The sequence below is a fragment of the Alexandromys fortis genome, unplaced genomic scaffold (assembly GCF_014885135.2).
Source record: "Alexandromys fortis isolate MF-2015 unplaced genomic scaffold, M_Fortis_MF-2015_v1.1 scaffold_124, whole genome shotgun sequence".
Classification (NCBI taxonomy): domain Eukaryota; kingdom Metazoa; phylum Chordata; class Mammalia; order Rodentia; family Cricetidae; genus Alexandromys; species Alexandromys fortis.
The window spans coordinates 3,611,227-3,632,963 of record NW_026067995.1 but is presented as its reverse complement, the minus strand read 5'-3'; the positions used below and the strand labels follow the sequence as shown (position 1 = coordinate 3,632,963).

Here is a 21,737-nt window from a genome sequence, read left to right as displayed (position 1 = left end):
GTTGGAGAGGAGAACACGGAGCTGAAGTTATGTCCTCCACTAAGAACCTGGGGCTGACCCCTGAGAGGCAAGTGAGGGGGCTAGCCTCGGACAGCAGCCTGAGAATATACAGACACTGGAGACAGTGAGGGGGCTGTGGAAGGGGTGTCTCTTTGTGTTCTGAAACAGGAAGTGATGTGGGGCCGGGAGGATGTGTAGAGGTTTCAGAATAGAAGAAGATAGTCCAGAAAATGAAGAAAATGTTGGGCACTCTTAGCTCACTGAAGGAAATGGTAGTTGAGGTTGGTGAAAATAAAGAATTGTGCCTTGTATGGTGATTTGTGCCTGTAATCCCAGAATTTGGGAGGTGGAGGCATGGAGATCAGAGTTCAAGCCCAGTCTCAGCTAAGTGATGAGTCTGAAGATAACCTGAGCTGTATGAGATCCTATCTCAAAAGTAAATAATAAAGAAATAAATAGTTACTACAAACCCACCATCTTTTTGCGGTCGTTGTTCCCTAAAGTTAAACTGCTCAAACGACAGCCTTACATGGCCACAGTTGGCCTACGGTGAGCAGCACCATTCTCTAACTTAGGTCTACTGATTCCCCAGCTCCTTTGCAGGTGGGTTTGTCTACTCTAGAGGGTGTGAGCAGGAGTGAAATCTGCTACTCCTCCGCTTAGGCCACGTGACATGTGACACCGGAGAGCTGCCAACAGCTGGTGTTTTCACTTCCCACGGACTGTAGCCAGTTCATGAGGCAACCCTGTGTCACTCATGAAGTCAGGATGAGCTCTTAACTTCTGAGGAGGAACTAATGAGGAGCGTTCAGGTCCCTGAAGACTGCACGGAGCCGAGGGATTGGCCACGGTAGAGCCCCACCCCAGAGAGCAAGCTGCCCTTTGACCCAGCCTGTGTGTTGAGTCTCTACCTAGGTTTACAACCAGCTGCCTAGGTGATGTGCAGTTTGTTACAGCAAGTCTAGGAAAGCATAAAGTTGAGTGAGATTCATTTGAACATTTTTAATTTTTGTTGTTGCTGTTGTTTGGGGAGAAAGATTAATCTTAGACCAGATTAACCTTATTTCAGGAGAATAATAACAATGGGAAAAGTAAGAAGGCAAGCATCTTTCTGAGAGGAGATCATGCAAAAACACACAGGGTCATGTGTTGACCTCACTTGCCCCAGGCCCCACACCTGGCTTCAACATTTTCTTTTAACTCTTAGCATAATTTCTTCAGTGTAGACATGGCGTTTGGTGTCTGTGGCCTGGAGGGTCTGAACTCTCCTGGTATAGCACAGAGTATTTTCTGGCCACTTTGATTCTGACCTCTTAGTTTATGGATTATTATTTTTAAAACTCTGATTAGGAGACTTCTAGAGATGGGGTTGGAGAGATGACTCGGTGGTTAAGACCACTGGCTGTTCTTCCAGAGGACCCAGGTTTAAATCCCAGTACCAACAAGACAACTCAAAAATATCTGCACCTCCTGCTCCAGGGGATCTGACACCCTCAGACAGACATGCAGGCAAAATACCAATGCACATGAAATAAAAATAAGTAATTTAAAATAATGTTTAGAAAACTGCTATTGTCAGTTTTGATTTAACTGAATATAAATCTCAGAGGAAAGCATTGGCTTTGAATCTCTTCATAGCTTGAAAAAGTACATTTACCATTGGGGTTGCACAATTGGGAAGAAGAGTTTTTACCTTGGCTTGGATTTCCATTTTCAGAATGGATCCAACGATGGTCAGTATGTCACTAACAATAATCATAATGTACCAACCGTTGATGAACTCCATTTGATCAGAGGCAGAAACTTCCTTCTTATAGTGGAGAAGGAAGAAGCTGACAAATTCCTTTAGGCAAGATGAGAAAGAGTGTGAGCATCCCTGTGGCCCAGTATGTCTGCGGCATCTCAGGGAACAGTGCCCTACCTGCTGAAGCTGAAGACCCCTAATCACAGACCTTGCGCAGAGGACCAGCGAGGACAAGCAGGTCAGAATGACAAAGGCATCAAAGATCATCATATAGTGGGTGTTCTTCTGAACTGGAAGACAGAGGCCGTGGGGGTTCAGGGATGAGGCGTGAATATGATGCTGTTGGCTTCTTTTTTTTTACAATGATTTAGATAATTCAAGCATTTCAGACCGACAACCAAAAAAATAACTTGTGAACAATCTTCCCGTTAGTGTTTTTAAAAAGCTGAGGGTCCTTCCTTTAAAAAAGATAACACTCCAAATCAAAGGTCTTTAAATATCAGTTTGTGGTCCTTATGCTGAATGGGTGCTCCTGGCTGGGTGTGGTGGTGACCCCTCTATTCCCAGCACTTGGGAGCAAGAAGCAGAATGGTCACCGGGAGGTCTAGGCTACCTTGGATTATATACTGAGTTTGAGGTCAACCTGAGCTACATATAGTGAAATCCTTTTAAAAAAAATCAATCCATTAATAAGCCTTTCTATATTGCTTGTTAAAATACTTAGCCTGGTATAAAATAATCATTAAGCACTCCTATGTACCTGGTACTTTTCTAGGTACTAGAAGACATTGATGAACAAAACAGATGAGACCCCTGACCTATCAGGAACATCTACAACGGCAAGACAAGCACAGGAACAAGCAGGTGCGTGGACAAACATGCAGATGGAGTGAGACAAAGAAGTTAAGTCGCAACTACAGATTCTGCCCAGCCACTCTCTCCTGACTCCGTTCAGAGCACTTTGTGTGCACAGATCATCACAACAGCCCCAGAGAGGCTGTGGGGACTCCCCCACGTTGCAGTGAGAAGCTGAAACACAAAGGGTCACATAATTTGCCTAGGTGACACAGCCAGTGGCCCAGTTGGCATTCAGTCCTTCACCACCTGCTCCCAGCACCTCCCAATCTGCATCAGGGTCCTTTTGTTTTGTTTTAGTATCACTTGGAGACGTCCTCAGCTCTTGCTATAAAACTACTGACCCTGGCTCTAGAGAAATTCCCAGGAATCCATAAGGATGACCTCAGCTAAGACTCTAAACAATAGAGGAGAGGGGGCCCCAACTGGCCTTGCCCTACAATCAGATTGATGAATATCTTAAATGTTACCATAGAACCTTCATCTAGCAACCGATGGAAAACAGTTCTGAGCCTTGGTTTCTTCATCTGTGATTGTAAGGATTCTGCTGCTCATTGAGATATCTAAAAATACTAGCATGAGGACACAGGCATGTGTGGCTGTTAGCGCAGAACTGAACACGTAGCTACATAAGGAGCAGGCAGGCGAGGACTTGTGGAGACGGTAAAGAGCCATTCAGTGCTGCGTACTGTCTGAAACACCGGACATCTACAACAAACCCATCTGCTTACAGAATATCGAGGGACTCAGGACTAGCTCAGTCTTTTACTTACTGGTCCTTATGTCCTGCAGGCAATAATTCAATGCTTAATTATTTAACTGCCATCCTGCAAACGAGCCGAGCTCGTTACTTACTTGATCCGGATACATGCCAGTCTTTGCATTCTCTGATAGAAATGTCATTATCTAGACTTATTTTGATTCTTCCACTGTGAGCCTTGTTGTCAAATGTTATCTGTAAAGACAAGAAAAAGGGTCCAGCATGCATGACTAAGTTTTGGAATCAAGATGGCTCTCTGAATTCATCAGGAAGCAGTTCATTGAAGGATACAGGAAATGCTGATCCTCATCTCTGACCAGATGGTAACTGTTAATCCCTGAAGAGTACCCCTTGATTTCTCTGTGAGTTGAGAATATTAAATTGATATGCTATGGGGAGATTTTAGTGTCTAACACCCCATTTTTAAGGATGCATTCCATCCCTGGATACCTTAGCAAACAAGAGTGCCTTCCCTTCCTTCCTATTCTTGGGTTGGCAGAAGTTCCTACAGGTTAGCTCTGGCCCACCTTCCAACAGAATCTTAACAATGGATGGCTTTTTGGTGTTTGGGGAAATCATGTCTGTCCTAACATGATTTAGACACCCCACATGGAGAGTTTTTTGTTTTCATTCTGGGTCTAGATTTCTCCATCACTATGGTATCACATGTATTATCAAGGGCTCAGTGACAGAACTGCTAGCCTGCCTTGCTTCTGAGACAAACAGGTGAAAACGCTGGGTACAGACAGCACAAAACTACAGCTCAATGCCTTCTGTCTTCCTCCCGTGTCTCCTTCTCATCCCCATGCTTCCGCCAAGCAGAGAAAAGGAAGGAAAGTGGAAAAATCTACCTACATCTCTTTCCCTTTCCCACAAAGGAAGAGGAAGTGCAGTTAAAGGTCCTTCATTTATTGCCCGGCCTTAAATGAGCATCTCTCTCGCCTCACTCCACCTCCATGCTGGAGGAGCAACACAGAGGAGGGCGGAAAGATTGTAAAAGTCAAAAGATGGGGGTACTGCTGTGAAAAGTGTCTCCTGGACCTATGAGGCCACTGCGCTTGTGAGCACACGGCAGCTGTGGTTACACAAGACAAGACGCTCAGCTTTACAGCAGAGACGAAGGAAGGATGCATGAGACTCCACACCCAGCTGAGGAGCACTTGGCAGCTGGTGGCTAGTGGAAGAGGAAGACTCATTTCTGTTTGGGTGTGTAGCCTCTGGTAAGTTATCCATGCACTGGGGAATGAATGGCCTCACACCCGTTCATATCCAGGTGGCACTACCTGGACTAAGGATGAGGGTAGAACAGGGTCTAGAAGAAGGGGACGGTGCTGGTGAACAAGATTGAAATACATTGTATTTGCCTGTGAAATTCTCAAAGAACCTTGAAAATTCTCAGAAAGTTCTGCCATTTAAATTAAATTTTTTGAAGCTTCTCCACATATGGAAGGCAGACATAGCCCAAGTAGCCAAAACATAGCACAATGGGTTATTTGTAAAACCTTCTATTTCCACTGTAGCAAAAACTAAATCCCATTTACAATAGTTTGGAAAGAATTGCTCATATATCTCTGAAGTTGCTTGCATCAGAAGACCAGAACATACATGGCTAAGATATGAGATTTTAAGTAACTTCATATGAGATGTTTTAAGTCACTATGTTCTCTCAAGGTGGCAAGATAGCATCTTCCCCTAGCAACTGAGGCCACTGCCATTGGCTGTGTTCCCCACAGTGGCTGAAGAACACAGCCTACAGCTCACACAAGGAGATGTCAGTGTCTTGATGGGGTCGAAAGTCCTCCCCAATGAGAAAGTATTCGTTCTCCACACAAGGGGCCTCAAGGACTCTTGGGGACTCAGGAGGTGTCTCAGTAAAGCCTCAGCAGATGCTGAGTGTCCCCAAGGAGAAAGGACGCTGATTAGGATTTTAAAAGAGTGTGGCAGAAATAAAGGTTATAGCATTTGAAGATGGAAGCGCTGGCTACTCAAGCATGGTATTCAGAGCCCCAGAACCTGTGTGAAAGCAAATTGACAAAGCAGCTGCCTCTGATACTTGAGAAACTAAGACAAGAGATCTCCTAGGCAAGTGGTTTATCCAGACTAGCCAGAATTGGTGAACTCTGGATTCAGTGAGGGAACCTACACACACACACACACACACACACACACACACACACACACACACACATCCACCCACACATGCATGTGTGAATACACATGTGTGAACACACATATACAGGTGCCCATACACTACATACATACACACACACACCATGGGCCACACACATGTGAACACATATACACACCACACACACAAACACACCCAACAAGGACTTCAGAGGTTCATATGCCTAATAAAGAATCTCAGAAAACATCACATGAGACTTTTGAATGCAGATGAACCATTTTTTTTCTGTTATACATCCAACTTAGCACTCTCAGGCAAAGGTTAAATATGATTTCACTGAATCTTAGGCATCGATATCAGGCCCCACAGTGGAGACAGTAGGAGACAAGGTAAGTCCCTGTCTTACAGAACACACACCGAGGTGCAGAAGACAAACAGCAAGTTAGCAATATACAGACTAGAGCCAGCTGGAGCGATGTCCCAGGAGTTCAGGTACAGCATCCTATGTCTAGTACCAGTATATGAACATGAACTATACACCTAGATAAAACGGATCTTCTCTAGACAGGAGCCGTATTCAACACAGCCCACACTTACAGTCAGAGTAAAGTCGTAGCAGTCAGGAAGCTCCTGGTGGCGAACTGTCTGCAGATTAATGGCTTTCAGCTTAAACCGAAGCTCCACCGTCAGGAGTCTGGAAAGCAGAAGATACTTGACATGAGGGGCAGACACGGGCCGAGCTGTGTGCCCCTCCAGAAGGAGGACATGAGATGATGGGACACACACAGGCCCATCCGAATGCTCCTCCAGCAGACAGTCGAGAACACGGGCTGAGCTATGCGCCCTTTGGCTCTCCTCACCTGTGGAAGTCCAGGGTCAGGTTGAGTCTATTTTCTCCAGGTGTTCCGATGTCAAAGGGTTCATCTGGCTCTATCAGGAAGCATTCTGCAACAGAAAGGAACAAAACCATAAATAAAACTGCATTTTCAAAGGATGATGGCTAAGATCAACTATTCATGCTATTGCTGTTTAATCAACCCTGTGGGAGCTCGGTATCAATGCCGCTTGTCCGGACATTCCTGTTTTTAAGACATTTCTGGAGTGATCAAAGATTTAGACAGACCCAAACTCTGCCTCAGAATGTCATCATTCTCCCTGTCTCTATTTCCTCTATGTGTTATCTGTTTATATTTCTTTTGAATTCATGAGTTATATAACAAATGTTCACAACAGAAGCTGGCACGTAAGAGTTGTACAGTTCTTCCTAAGCCATGAGAGCACCAACTGTCATTGTTTTCAGAGATGCAGTCATCACGGGGCTTAGGTGTAAATCAGGAAATTAAAAAAAAATAGTTGAAGGTTATAGGAGATCATCACCTGTTTCAATTTCTGGGTCAATGTCAAAGGTATCATTCCCGGGGCAGATGGTCCCTCGCTTGTAGAAGTGCTGACAGATTGCCATGGCCGACTGCTTCGTGCCCTTGTTCTCGTAAGCGTGGTTGCCAACAGAGATGTTGCGAAGCTGCAAGTACTTCATCAAAAAGAGAGAGATGGGAATGGAACAACACCCAGGGCAAAGGGGGTGCCAGTCAGGGAAGAGGAGAGCCACTATAACCCTTCCTGGCCATGTCTTGAGAGGGAGGGTTCCCATCTCCCTTCAGTGTGCAGACATTCAGGAAACACTCACTGGGATGCTGCATCTGAGTGAATGAATGGCTCTAAGGAGTAGCAGTGAAGACCAGAAGGGACAGCCACGTCCAAGGAAAGCCCGACGGAGGCCTTGAACACTCAAATACTTTGTACCATCTACCCAGGAATTCTCCGGGTCAAAACTGCCTTCTGACCACAGGCTCTCCCTACACTCCCACCCAGAATCTCCTTCCTCACTTAGATGCAGCATCCCAGGTCATTCTACGACTGGTCAAGTAAAAAATGAAGTTAAAGTTAAAACACCACGCATCGGAAGTAAAGCCATTGCCCATTGCTCATTTGCAGTCCTTCCCTGTCCCTGGAACATGTACAATAAAGATTTTGAACCTAGGACCTAACATGTTTGTGTCTCTCTGACACTTCTGTCTTCATGGAGTAAGATCATCAAGTGCTATGCCATTAAGCACAGATGGGGGCTTGGATATGTATGGAAACGAAGAGATCATGTGTCTCTCTGCTGCAGGAGCAGGTCTATACAGCAAGGGCAGTGGTTTCTGTGGATTCATTAGGAAGTAATGCAGAGCTACTGGGACCACTGATTGGGGAATAAGAGAAAGCAGGCAGATACAGGGCTTAACATGGTGTATTTGGACTGTTACATCAAACACTTCCAACATAACAAGGCCAGTGGGACTATGTGGGCCTTTTTGGCTCTCGGTGTCCCTTCCAACAAGAGATGAGTGTGTAGACATCTAGATCTTGGCCTTTCACGCCTCCAGAACGGTGAGAGGGAAATGGCTTTCGCTCACTATCCTGACAGATGGTTTCCTCCAGCAGCAGAAAGAACGTGGCAGTGAAGATAAGGGTTCTTCATGGAAAGAACATGGACACCTAACAAGCTGTGTGGCTTCAGTGCCAGGCACAGTGTTTTGAAGACTGAGTTTAGTCCTAGTGATGAAGGTAAAGATGGTTTATAAAGAATTTACCCGGCCTTTAGTCAGGCATAGAGGCTGCTTTTCAGAGGTGGAGGCAGAAGGATCAAGACATCAATGCCAGCCTCTGCTACAAGGAATTTGTAGTCACCTTGGGTTGCATAAGGCCCTGCCTCAAAACAACAAAATGTAATGGACTGTTTAGTTCTTGTCTCTACATAACACCTAAGAAACTTGATACAGTGCTCACAGATACTTAATACGTTTAAAAGTTAAATCCAGCGTTGAGAGATGGCTCAGTGTGTAAAGCACTTGCCACCAAATCATGAGGACCTAAGTTCAAATCCCCAAAACCCATGGGACACCAGGTCCAGTAGCTTGCATCTGTGATCCCAATTTTCCTATGGTGAGGTGAGAGACACAGACAAGAAAATTCCCCAAGAAGCTTGCAAGCAGCTAGCTTAGTATATGCAACAATGAACAGAGGACTCTGATTTCAAACAAGGTAGGAGCTGAGGACTGACAACCAAGGCTGTCCTCTCACCTTCACGCAAATGCCATGCCACGTCCTGCATGCACATACACACACAATTTATTTTGATTCTCTAAACTTACCTTCATCACTAAGTTATTTGCGATTTTCCTTCTAAAACTGTAGGCCATGATTCTCTTTACCAACTTTGTGCAGCGTTAGTCTCTAAGTTTCATGTTCCTGCTGCTAAGAGCCCGGGCCCCAGAGAGACGTGTTTCATTCCAGCAGCTCATGACCACTGTTTGAACAGGCTATCTCCAGAAAGGAAGAGTCATGATTGCTCGGGATCAATGTTTGAAGAAGGGATTTGATGATTTTGAAATGTGACCTTAGGTTAAAAATACTGTGGTGACCTGCGTCTTTCATCCCGGCAGGCAGATCTCAAGGCCGGCCAGGTCTACAAAGCCAGTTCCAGGACAGCTAGGGCCGCTATACAGAGAAACCCTATCTCAAAAAACAAATATATATATTGATCTCAAACACATTTTTAATTATCCCGTCACAAGAAGTGACTCTGAACCTTGAGAAGGTACTAATTATAGCAAGAACAGCCCAGAACGAAAACTTGACCCTGGAGTATGAGAAACAAGTTTCCTTTTGTCGGGCAGATAGCCAGCATCATGGGATCAGCATCAGGCGTGACACAACAGCCTGACTTTACATAAGCTTGAAGGCCTTGGTTGTTCAAAATTAAAAACCTCATTATCTGTTCTAGGCCTCTAAAAGTATAAGCTTTGAAGACTTAATGACTACTTGTAGCCAGGGTTGTGTTAGTAATTTCAAATATTGAAGCTCCGAGTCCAGTCCTAGCCCTGATTCTTTTCATTAAGTCACTGAAATGCAACCTTTCTGATGGTTGGAAATGAAAACTTTTGTCAATTTTTAGTTGTATAATTGTTTGTCAGCAATATTTTTCAATCAATTTTTAAATATGCATTTAATTTTAGGTGTGTGTGTGTGTGTGTGTGTGTACGTGGATGTGCACGCATGCTCTATGTAGGAGTAGGTGGTACTACTAGGCCAGAAAGACAATGAATTCCCTAAATCTGGCATTACAGGCAGTTGTGAGATGCCTGGTGTGGGTGTCGGGAAGCAAACTCAAGTCCACTGGAAGAGCAACAAGTGCTCTTAACCCCTGAGCCATTTCTCCAGACCTTAAACTATATTTCAGTTACTTCTTAAGTCATCTCTAAGCAGAACTGTCCAGTACTTGGGTGTGGGTTTCTGTATAATCTGTTGTTAGTATTTCTCCAGTCAGTTCTTTCTCCCAAATAAAGAGTGCACACATGGTCTGGGCGTCTCGTTGTTAGAATGCTTGCCTAGCTTGTGCAGGGCCCAGAGTCCAACCCCTAACACCTAAAACAAATGAAACCAACAGCAAATGCACACCATCGATTTACCTGATTCACTGCGAAGAGGACCTGGTCATACACGTCACTTTGAGTGTACACTGCGTATGTGTCTTCCATTCGATCCATGTATCCTTTCAGGAAGAGGTGTTTGAAGGCTATAGTGTTCTCTTCCTTGAACGCTACTACCATCTGGTTGCTTAGTCCAAACAGAACCAGCTTAAAGAAGAAAAAAAGAAACAGCAAGAGGGTGAAATGTCTGAGCAGGAAAGAAACGGAGGCATGTGGTTGCTGTCCTGGCTAGCAAGAATGTGCAAGGGATTTGGCAGGATGTCCAGAAGGCTCACGGCTTGGGGGCTGGGAGATGGCTTAGTGGATGAAAGTGCTTTCCTTACAAGTATGAGGACCTGAGTTAGACTCCCCAGATCCAAAGAAAAGTCACATGTGTGCCAGCACTCCTATAAGGACCCTATTCTGGCTCCTGGGGGCACTGTCGCATATATGACAAACACACACACGCACACACACGCACACACACACATGCACACACATAAATAGATAAATAAAATTTCAATATAGTTTTTCTTTAAAAGATTCTGAGAGTGAGGTGAGGGAGGGAGAGAAGAAAGAAAGAGCATGAACGCTAGGTATGGAGGGTCCTGCCTGTATTCTCAGCACTCGGGAAAATAAGGTAACAGGATTTCCCTGACTTTGAAGCCAGTCTAGCCTCCATAGAGAGTTCAAAACTATCTATGGCCTGGGCAATAGATTGAGACTCCATCTCAACACCTAAACACCTTTGTGTGCTTCTTACCTAAAGGCTTAAACCACTGGCTAACATCCCTTGACCACTCTAGTAAACTACTGGGGATTCTCTAAATCGATGGGGGAGTATTTACGAGTGTAAGCCTGCGAGTGTGCAAACCTAAGGCTGTGCATCGCTGTCCTCTGCTATAGTCCTGTGTTACACGGGGAACACGCCTGCACTAAGCCTCATCACTGTGGGAGAGACAGGGATGCACTGCTCGGGTCCTAAGACTTGAGCATGAGCATGTATATAAAACACTGAGTTTGGCACACAGCAGCCACCCAAATGTACCCATTATTACCCTAAGTAAATAGAATAGCATTCCTATCAACTGGTAGGAACTCCCCATAAAGATGACACAAATAAGCTTTTCAGTGTTGTAACATGTTGCTTTTATCACTTGGGAATAAAATTTCAGGTGCAAGTTGCCAATTATTATACTGAGAACTGAGCGTGTTTTCATGGTGATATATTGGGGAGAAAGTGCCCCTGCCTCTGGAGTCTCCATGAAGCCACTCATGAGCTATTTATCCAAACACTGCAAGCATCAGTACTTCTCTGTGAGGTGAGAGAGGCTGGGATTTCCCCAAGAGGAGGGTGGTGGTTAGAACAATGTAAGATGATGCGCTCAGACAGAGTGCTCTCCCAAGCCCAGGGTTAGAAATCTAGATAAGATTCCACCAACTTCAGCTGGTTCTAGAAAATGGCTTACTAATCACAAGTACCTGTTTTCAATAGGCAATTAAGATTAGCCATCTCAAAATTTAAAAAAAAAAATCCTTCAATAACAAGTGTTTACCAAGAACAGAAAGTAAAAACACTAACCTAAATTTGGCCTTCGTTTTATTCCTACTGCTTTTAACAAGAGATACTTCCCCTCACCAGCAGGAAATCCCATTTTCTGACATTTGTTTATTTTGTTTTTGTGTGCACACATGCATGGAGGTCAGAGGGCAATGACAGGAGCCAGTTCTCATCTTCTGCCATGTGGGGTCTAGGAATCAATCAGACTCAGGCTGCCAGGCTGACCAGCGGAGCCATCTTGCCAGCACCCAAAGTCCATTCTTATAACAAACCATGCAACTATCACAAAACTTGTTTCCTCAAAAAAAAAAATTTAAAGAAGTTATAGGAAAGAGATTGCCTTTTTTTCCCTTCTCACAAAAATGAAAGCATGTATTCTATAGGCCCTGCAGGATCCCTTCTGCCTACCCCATGTTCTTCCACTGCACAGTTCTTGTTATCCAGGCCTGTAGGAATCCCAGAGATTGACTAAAGCAAAAATCCACACGGTTTCTGGAGAAAGGAATGCCCAGAATATTAGGAATAAAAGAAAAATTTCATGTTAAGAGTCAGCTAGAATCTGTGGAAGATTCAGGTATCTCTCAAGAAATGTCTTCATTAGGATCCAGATGTTAAAATTGTTTATTCCTGAAAACTATGATGGTGGTAAAATTACAATACTGAAAAATAAAAATGATCTGGATGTCTTGATGCACGCCTTGAATAGCAGCACTGGGGAGGCAGAGTTATGTGGCTGTCTGTGAGTTCAAGGCCAGTCTGGTCTACTCAGGGAGTCACAGGCTAATAAGAGCTAAATAGTGAGAGCCTGTCTTTTTTTTTTTCTTTCTTTTTTTTTTTTTTAAAGAAACAAAAAGCCGAAGTCTTTCACAAATGTTAAAGAGAAAAAAGTTCACAGCTGTTGTGGTGGTTTGGATAGGTATGGCCCCCACAAACTCACGTGTTCGAATACTTGGCCCATAGGGAGTGGCACTATTGGAAGGTGTGGCTTTGTTGGAAGAAGAGTGTCACTGTGGGGGCAGGCTTTGAGGGCTCATGCTCAAGCTAAGCTCTGTGTAGCACACAGTCTCCTTTTGCTGCCTGTGGATCAAGATGTAGGACTCTCATTCCTTCTCCAGCACCACGTCTGTCTGCATGTCACCATGTCTCCCCGCCATTTTGGCAATGGACTAAACCTCAGAAACTGTAAGTCAGTTCCAATTAAATGTTCTCCTTTATAAGAATTGCTGTTGTCAGCCGGGCAGTGGTGGCGCACGCCTTTAATCCCAGCACTTGGGAGGCAGAGGCAGGTGGATTCTGTGAGTTTGAGGTCAGCCTGGTCTACAGAGCTAGTTCCAGGACAGGCTCCAAAGCTACAGAGAAACCCTGATTTGAAAAACCAAAAAAAAAAAAAAAAAAAAAAAAGAGTTGCTATTGTCATGGTGTCTCTCCATGGCAGGAGAAACCCCTTGCTAATACAGGTGTATCTTTCCTTATTTTCTCACGTCCCTTATGCCTGTGGTTAAAAGTTGCAGCATAAGCCAGGCCCTCCTTCTCTGCCTGCACCACACTTGTCTTGGGAGTCGCTTACCTGGACAGTCACCATTGCAATTTTCAGAATTTGTATGGCGAGTTTCCAAGGCTTCCTACCCCGAGCCCAGAACTTCTCACAGGGATTCATAAAGAAGAATTTGAGTTTGCGCCTCATCTGGTCTTCTAAGAGAAGCAGCTCGCTGGGGGATGAGCTCTGGTGAATGGTGCAGGGACTGTCATCCTGGTGAGAGCCACAGCCGCTTCCCGCCACCTCGGGGTTTGCCATCGCTAGGGAGGGAACCAAACAAGCCCACTCAGTGGGGAAAGACACAGTGTCCAAAGATCACCTTCAGTGAGGCAGAATAGAAAACCGGGAAAGTGGGGGACACGAGAAAGGAATGGGGTGAACGCCTGGTTCATGCCTCTGGCCAGCTGAGAATCAAATGTTCTAGCACAATTCACATTTGCTTAAGGCCTCCCTCCCTTCCGAACTCTAAACCTGCAGTTTTCTGGAACTCTCACTAGGAAACCCCCTTAATAGGGACGTATCATCATAACCCCTTGCACAGCCTTAGTGGCTCTTGCTTTACTTTATTAGATAACAATTCCATCCAAGATCTCCCTGGAGCCACCTGTCACCCTACTTATCAAAAAGTGAGAAATAAAGGCTGTTTCCCAGCAACGCTTGGAGATGTGGCTTGAAAACCATCAAAACAGTAGATGGGGCTAACACAAGGAGGCTTGTGATCCTCTCTTGGGAAGCCTGTGCCCATGCATGAGGAGGCCTTACTCTTCCTCCTGGACCACCCCTCTCTTTTCACCCTCATGCTTTACAATGTATCAAAATGTCATCGATAAACTCCCACCCGGCTTCATGTTAACTAGCCCTGAAATTTTTTTTATCCCTGTCATAGCCAAGGATCCAGTTTCCCCCCCCCCCCCCCCGAATGGAAGTACCTGAGAGATGGCCCAAGCCCGCTGCTGGTGACCGTGGTAGAGCTGTGCCTTCTCAGACTCAAAACTACTTTAGTTAGTATGTCCAAGAAAGCTGGCATGGCTGCCCAGTGTCCGTAGAGTTATCCTGTATCCCCACACGATCTTAGCTGAACACCCATTAGCACAGGGGATACCAGTTTCTAAGTGGTTTCAATACTTACGCGAATTCTCACCTTGTTGAAAGTTAGTGTATTTAAGGGCTGCTCCTACTAGATTGTAGGAGATTCCACGTTTAATGTGATGTAAAAGATTAGATGTTTACATGTGTGGTTGTATATGGTATGTGTGTGCTTTCTGGCTCATTGGGTACAAGATACAGCCATTGCAAAGATCAGGGCCTGAGAAGTGGAGTAAGAACTCCAGAGAGCAAATGGACCCTGAAATGATGTGCATAGTTTCGTGTGGATATAGTCATTCATTTTCCTCTCTGGGGATAAACAAAAACTCCCATACAATAATTCATCGATAAATAGGTTTTGTAAGAACCAAGAACCAGTTTGGGCCTTGATATTTCTATGATTTGCATCAACTCACTCAGCCCACATTGAGCCTCAATCCTACAAAATGATAATCTCTATCCTTGGACGATTGTAGCAAACATTAAATGAAGTGCAAATAAAGCCTTAACACAGAATGTGAGCAGGCAGCCTCACCTGCTCTCTGCCCCACTCCTCGGGGAGGCTCTCTAACACCGCGAGACTTGTAGGGACTGTGTGAGCCCCCAGAACGGAGCTCAGCTACCCAAGGGAAGGCAGCCCTCAACTGTGACCCAATTCCAGAATGACCCAATACTGACCTTGCTTACCCTTTGAAGCATGTGTGCATACTATTTCTTTAGCCTCTTTGAAAGGGGTAAAGAAGCTTTTTCAGACTGAGGAAGGGGTCTCTCCAGAGCGTGGGAGTTACCTGGGATTTCCCCTCAGACTAGTACTAATACTATGAAAACCCATTTGAATAAAATACCCACCTCTCACCGAGAGAGCAGAGTCCTTCCACATGAAACAGAAAGCCCGTCTTTTTAATGTTTTCCTAACAACTTGCACTCAACAACGAAGGGGGAAGACTTTTGCCTACATTTATACATCTGATAAGTCATACCCACTGCTTTCCAAGTCTAGAATCACACGCTGCATGTAGATTACAACATTCTCAGCAAACCCAAGATTCCTAAAATGCATATTTGGGCTATAAAAACCAGTCATGAGGAGCATCTTAAACTCCTGATTAATGAAAAGTAATGAGGCCACTGCCGAGTGAAGAAAGTAATGCATAAAACATATTCTCATGTAACAAGCGCAGTCAGTTCCTCCCAAAGAAATGGCTCGCCTCAAGTGTGGTTTGCTCCGGTGTCACAAGACACCTCAAAGCATGAGTGTGTGTAATAACGCTTGGACAAAGATATAAAAGAGAGGAAAAAAGCGTGGCGAGACAAATTTTCAAAACAGTGGAACGATTTAGACAGCATTTGCTTGTTTTTGCCATCTGGGGAGAGAGCCCACACGTTGTTCATGTGAGACAAGTTGATTTTTTTTCACTTCTCTCTCTCTTAAATTTTATTTTATTTTATTTTGGGTTTAGGGAAGGTTGTAAGGACAGAGAGTGGATACAAAGGGATGGGGAGATGAATGGGATGGAGATGCATGGTGTGAAAAACACAAAGAATAAATGAAAGGAAGGAGAAAAAGAGAAAAAGGAAAGAAAAAAGGAAAGACAGAGGAAAAAGGAAAAAAGAACTAAAGAAAGAAGAAAGAAAGAAAGAAAGAAAGAAAGAAAGAAAGAAAGAAAGAAAGAAAGAAAAAAGAAGGCTGAGCAAACCCTAAGGGACAATCACTAGGCAGCATTTCTCCACGGCTGCTGCTTTAGTTCCGGCCCTGACAGGTCCCGTGCCCCTGCCCCAACTTCCCACAGTTATGCGCTGTGACCTGAGAGTTATAAACTGAACCGAACGCTTTCCTCCCTGAGTTACTGTGGTCATGGTGTTTATCACAGCAATAGAAACCCTGGCTAAGAGAGACGCAAACCATTCCTGTTCATTAGCACACATGAATAGCTACAGTGATGAGTTTGTGGCTACTAAAGTGTTTTGTCACCAAACCCTTTTCCACTGTGATACAGAGAAAATGAAACTTTAAACACACCAGCCGTGCGCCACGTAACAGTAACCTACAGGAACAATGAGAAAACAGCCAACCACCACTAATTTATTCAAAACGCTGCTCAAGTTGTTCCAGGAGCCCAGCTTTCATTCCCACGGACTGTTAAACTTAAAAACCCACGGGGAACCACACTGACTGACCAGGTATTGACAGCCACTCTTTGTCTGGTGTCAAGGCCTGCTGGGGGGGGGGGGGGACAACAGCAGACGTCCATTCAGGTGCCAGGGCACTGGCCTAGCCTGACTCACAGACCTCCTTGTCACAGCAGCCAGAGGTTGAATTGGGTTGAGTGGCAGAAATGTAGCTATACAGAGGGAAGGTGCAATTGGAGAAAGCACCACCAACTGCCACAGGCTGCTTCCTCAGCAGCGCAGGATCTCACCAGACCCCTCCTTTCCTCCCTCCCTCTCTGGTTCTACAATACAAGTCTATGACTTCAGGCCACTCACTGGGTCCACACCGAGCCTTGGTTTTTGCTTCTGCAAAACGAGAACAGTTCTACTCTTTCCACCGTCCCTCCTTCCTCTTTCTTCTTCCATGCCTCTGTGGTACCGGGGCCTTGCGAGAAAGCAAAGTCTGGCCTGCTGCCATCCTGATACCACACCCTGAGATACTCGGATTTCTGCAACCTGCTGGAGTACAACTAGCTCAGAACCCCTGCTCTTGCCCCCATTTCTACCTCTGGATACAGCCTTTAGAAAGGAAGGGCCCAAGTTAAGGGCAGACGGGAAGCCACTCCAGGAGTGGTCCCTGAGATTCTGGTGGGAGTCCAGTTGACCTCCAGCGGACACCGGCCTCCCAGAGAGCAGGAACACTCTGGGCTAAGGTGGCATCCTGCACTGGATTCTCGCCGCTTGCTTCCTAGGAAACATGACTGGTATCCACAGGCAGGACTCTGCTGTCACCTCCAAACCTTGCCGAGGTGGCACAGAGAGGGTGGGTGTTCCCACCCCAGCCATGAGCCCCACTGACCTGTGGTGCGTGCTGGAGCCCCGTTTGTGACAAACTGGTGCATCTCGCACTCAGCTCCCCTCTGTGTGCCCTCCATGGCTGGCACAGGTGTCCTGGGACCCTACCCTCCCGCTTTGTGTCACCTCCGACTGGAGACATCGGGCTCCCTCCCGGAGTGCCGCAAGCGAGTTTCTTACGACACCTGATGCCCTGGGGCGGCGCTGGGCTAGGCTCACCTGCGGCCAAGGCTCGCCGAGGGGGCACCGGCACCGGCACCGGAGGGGACAGCGCAGACTCGAGGGGAGGAGACAGGTCCTGGTAGCCGCCGAAAGATCTGACTGATCAGCGCAGAGTCACCCTCAGTTCGGAGCCCGACAGGCTGCAGCCACCCTCCCTCCTAGGGGCTCCAGCCTTGTGACCCTCCTCCCCTGGGCTCGGGTTCCCTGCCACGCCCTTTGTGGGGCGGCCTTTCTCTGAGACAGGTGGGGAGAGGAGGCCGTCTGAAGGATTGTGGTTATGATGCTGTCCTCTCTCGCACACCTCCAGAGGCTTATTCCCTGCGCTCCCACCATTCCCTTTCCCTGTAAGCTGGAAAGTGACTGGTGAGGTGGATCACTAGGGGACCATTCCAACTAGGGGACCGTTCCAACAGGTTAGGCATGGAGCTGTCAAGGTGGTATGGGAAACACACTGAGGCTCAGCTACAGTGACGTTCACCTGGCTCCCGGGCCGGCTAGGCTCATCTTTGCAGACAATGTGAACTCGGAAAATTTAAGGCATCCATCCGGAGCCTTGAATCATCAGTCAAAAGATGGGAAATGAAGGGCTGTTGATTCTCCCTAGAGCGCAGGTGCAGAAAAAGCCCTGGGAAGCCCCGGGGTGCAATGTGAATACAAATATGTCAGGCACCGTTACAAGGCTGGAGGGTGGTTTAGTTAGGAAAAACCATCTGCCTTGCACTCTTAAGAAACTGAATCTATCCCCCAAATCCGTATGGCACCCACAATCTCAGTCCTGGGGGAGGTCAGAGGCAGAAGGATCCCTGAGTTCATTGGCCAGCCTGTCTAGTCTAATTGGTGAGCTATGGGCCAATGAGAGACCTTGTCTCACTGGATTCTTGAGTATGCCACACCATGGCAGTCCTCTGGTTCTCAGAGGCATGCGTGTGCGCCAGTATGGCAACACATAGGTGCATCTTTACACAAACTGGCACACGCTCATGCATGCATTTTCTCCTTTAATGTTTATGGACGTTGGTGATTTGCCCGCATGCATGTCTGTGTGAGGGAGTCAGCTCTTGGAGTTACGGACGGTTGTGAGCTGCCAGGTGGGTGCTGGTCCTCTGGAGGGGCAGTCAGTGTTCTCAACTGCTGAGCCATCTCTCCCGCCACCACACATGAATTTCTTAAAAGTGCCAGACTGGGGGAATGACTCCGTCATTAGGAGCTCTTGCTGCTCTAGCAGAGGTCCCAAGTCTGGTTCCCGGCAATGCGGCTCACAACCATTTGTACCTCCAGGTCCAGGATACCAGGTGCCTTCTTCTGGCCTCTGGGGACACCAGGTAGACACTTGGGGTGCACGTGCATGCACGCAATCAAAACACTTATCCACGTAAAATAAAAATAAACCTTAAAGCAAATGCTTGGGAGCAGTCTTTAAACTGTAACCTTTTCTTCACGAATTCCTGTGAAACATTTAACAGTGGTTCTACCACTTATCAAGACTAGCAGGAACTTTAGCTAACTTTAATTACAATCGCTTGAGATTTGTATTAATTTATTGTTTTATTTTTATTATCTTGGGGCATGAATACCTACCTGGCAGGGGAGATACCATGATCACAAAGGTGGTTTTCCCAGGGCTGAGGCTTCTCCGTTGCACTCTGGATGCGCTGAGCCCTGCAGTTTCCCCAAATGTGAGAAACTAACTGCATAATTTGCAGTAGTTGGGGACCGTGTGCATGCTCTCCCTTGGAAAAGAAATAATAAATGCTTTTTGAAGTTGTAAAATAAGTAGATCGTCCTAATGGGGTATCCCACCAACTATATCCAGAACAGACGGATCATTCTGGAAACTTTTTTTTTCAAATGCTAGATCAGTTTGCACAGACAATTTATAAATGAAACTATCTTTTCTTGTGTCTTTTTGGGTGGGGGAGTGTTTCTAGTTTTGTTTTGCAATGGAGTGTAAAAGGTTTATGCTGCTGATTAACCCGAATCCCAGATGGGATTGACGAGCTAGATGCTGAGAGCATCTAATTGGCACACTCTATTCTCAGGTGCAATTTAGAAGTATAATTTAATCTCTAGTGCCCATTGTCTCTGCGCAGCTTAACGCTGTCTTCTTCCATGCTGTAGCTGAGGTTATCATTGCAGGAAGAATTTGAAATGCATAATTGTTCAGACACGATCTGAATTTTGGATGGGTTTGCAGAAATGAGAGATGACCCTCCCTCAACCCTACTGCAGGTGAGCACTGTCTAGTAGCGAATGAAAAAAGTCTGGCTTTGGGGGTCAGTTCAGTGGGGCCCAAATTCCCTTTTGTGTCTCTTCCCAACTTACTTATAAGGAATCATTTCCTCTCTTTTCCTCTCCACTTCCCTTCCTGCCTAATCTCTCCAATGAAAGGAACAGTGAATAGCCTGAGGGAATGGGAGAATCATCATTTGATTGGCTAGCCTGAGGGATGGGAGAATCATTTGATTGGCTAGCCTGAGGGATGGGAGAATCATCATTTGATTGAGTCACATGACTTGTGCCTTCACATGTCATGCATGCTTCACATGGCAGCATTATTGAACACAGATCTTATTTTAACTCTGAAGCTGTCTACTTGGCTGAGACAGTTGACTCATCCTCTTCTCTGACTCTCTCTCCTTCTTCTCCCCTTTCCTGCTCTAATAGAAAGTTCTTTGTGGAAACCAGGACTAGCTGAGGAGCCTTCCTGGCTTTGCCCCACCTTCTTCTGCCTTACTCTAAGGAAGCACTGTCACCCCAAAGTGACGTTTGGGAAGTTTAGTTTGTGAAGACAAAAACAAATTTAGGCTTAGATACAATTTTCTTGCTTTAAATGCAGTACTATCACTTCAAAAACATTCAAAGTGCCCTAAGGATTAAAAAAAAAAATAAACATATCTGGGGTTTGTTCACCAAAACTCAATGCCTGCTCACACCAAAGGTCCCTCACCAGCATGCAGTGGGCTCGATGCCTGTTCACACCAAAGGTCCACCACCAGCAAGCAGGTCATGGCTCTCCCCTGACAGCTGTTTCCGTGTAGAGAGCGTGAAGACTCATCCAGCAACGGTGTACTCTGCTTCCTTGCGAGGTTCTTGGCTTCCTCCCAAGCTGCTGCCCCAGCTTCTCTGGAGACACCTGCTCTCTATACAGCACCGATCAAGTGTGGGGACAGAGGGGGCCTGAGTCATTCCAGTCCCATCTGGACTCAACTACCCTGCAGAAGTGACGATGGGAATTATCCTTTCCTTTATTTGCTTTAGTGTATTTCTCACCCAAGTCTTTTTTAGACTTGCCTTTTTTATAATTGCCACAATAGGACGAGGAGATAGCTCTGTCAATATAGTGTTTACTGTACAAACATGAAGTCCTGAGGTTGACTCCCAGGATCTACCTAAAAAGGCCAGGCATGTAGTGTGTGCTTGTAATCCTGGTGCTGGCGAGGCAAAGACGGATGGAGTCGTAGGGCCTTATGGCCAGCCAGTCTAGCCTACTTGATGAGCTTTGGGCCAGTGCGAGAGCCTGTCTCAAACATCTAGATGGATGGCTAGTGAGGAACAAGATCCAAGGTTGCCCTCTGCCTCTACGCATGTGCATGCACACACACATACACCACACACAGACACATACACATACACACAGACACATACACATACACCACACACAGACACACACACATACACCACACACATACACCATACACACAGACACATACATCACATACAGACACATACACCACACACATACACACACCCCCACACAAACCACACACACATATACACACATACACCACACACTCACACACATACACCACACAATACACCACACACACACACACACACACACACACATACATATACATACACACCGGCACAGGAACTTGCATACATGGGTGTTTATATATACACACACCACATTAGAATTGGTACTTTCCATCAATGGATATTAAATTTGCTGCACAAAATCTGACAAGTTAGAGATAAGGTTGATTTTTAAGCCTTGCCCCCAGGACAGGTGTCTGCATCTGATTTTCTCATTTTTGAAGCTGAGAGTTCATTGAGGATGTTCTTCTGTTCCCTCTGCCATAGACTAAGTAAGACAGCTCCCCAAGAACTTAGAAGTGATCCCACAAGGGCAGAGTTCAAACACGGAGACCCCTTTCCTTCTCACCTGTCCTCTCTCCTAAGGCCTGAAGCAAGTGACCGTACAAGGATGCTATTCACAGCCTCCATTCTGAGCTCTTCAAAAAAACAGAAAAAAAAAAAAAACTATCTTAGCTCTAACGTGTCAGATTTCCTACGGCAAACTCACTTTGAAATTTCTCTAAGC

General features: G+C 45.8%; 1 protein-coding gene and 1 non-coding gene across 13 annotated transcripts in view; one reads left to right on the top strand and one right to left on the bottom strand.

The window, feature by feature from the left end:
- Window positions 1–21,737, bottom strand: part of Mcoln3 (mucolipin TRP cation channel 3) — a 57,543-nt gene that overhangs the window by 5,522 nt on the left and 30,284 nt on the right. For 11 of the 12 annotated variants that reach the window (XM_050160176.1, XM_050160175.1, XM_050160177.1 and 8 more), the window contains 8 exons: window positions 13,130–13,359; window positions 10,002–10,169; window positions 6,865–7,018; window positions 6,348–6,432; window positions 6,085–6,181; window positions 3,455–3,554; window positions 1,922–2,034; window positions 1,694–1,843 (listed from right to left, as the gene is read on the bottom strand). In XM_050160176.1, coding sequence (XP_050016133.1) covers window positions 1,694–1,843; window positions 1,922–2,034; window positions 3,455–3,554; window positions 6,085–6,181; window positions 6,348–6,432; window positions 6,865–7,018; window positions 10,002–10,169; window positions 13,130–13,357 — 1,095 coding nt within the window. In that variant the 5' untranslated portion in view covers window positions 13,358–13,359. Of the gene's footprint in view, window positions 1–1,693; window positions 1,844–1,921; window positions 2,035–3,454; window positions 3,555–6,084; window positions 6,182–6,347; window positions 6,433–6,864; window positions 7,019–10,001; window positions 10,170–13,129; window positions 13,360–18,991; window positions 19,144–20,360; window positions 20,983–21,737 lie in introns of those variants that run through there. The other variant, XM_050160174.1, reaches the window with a different exon arrangement.
- LOC126512437 (U1 spliceosomal RNA) lies at window positions 18,984–19,147 on the top strand. The gene has a single exon (XR_007595038.1). It is a non-coding gene; the product is annotated as a U1 spliceosomal RNA (small nuclear RNA).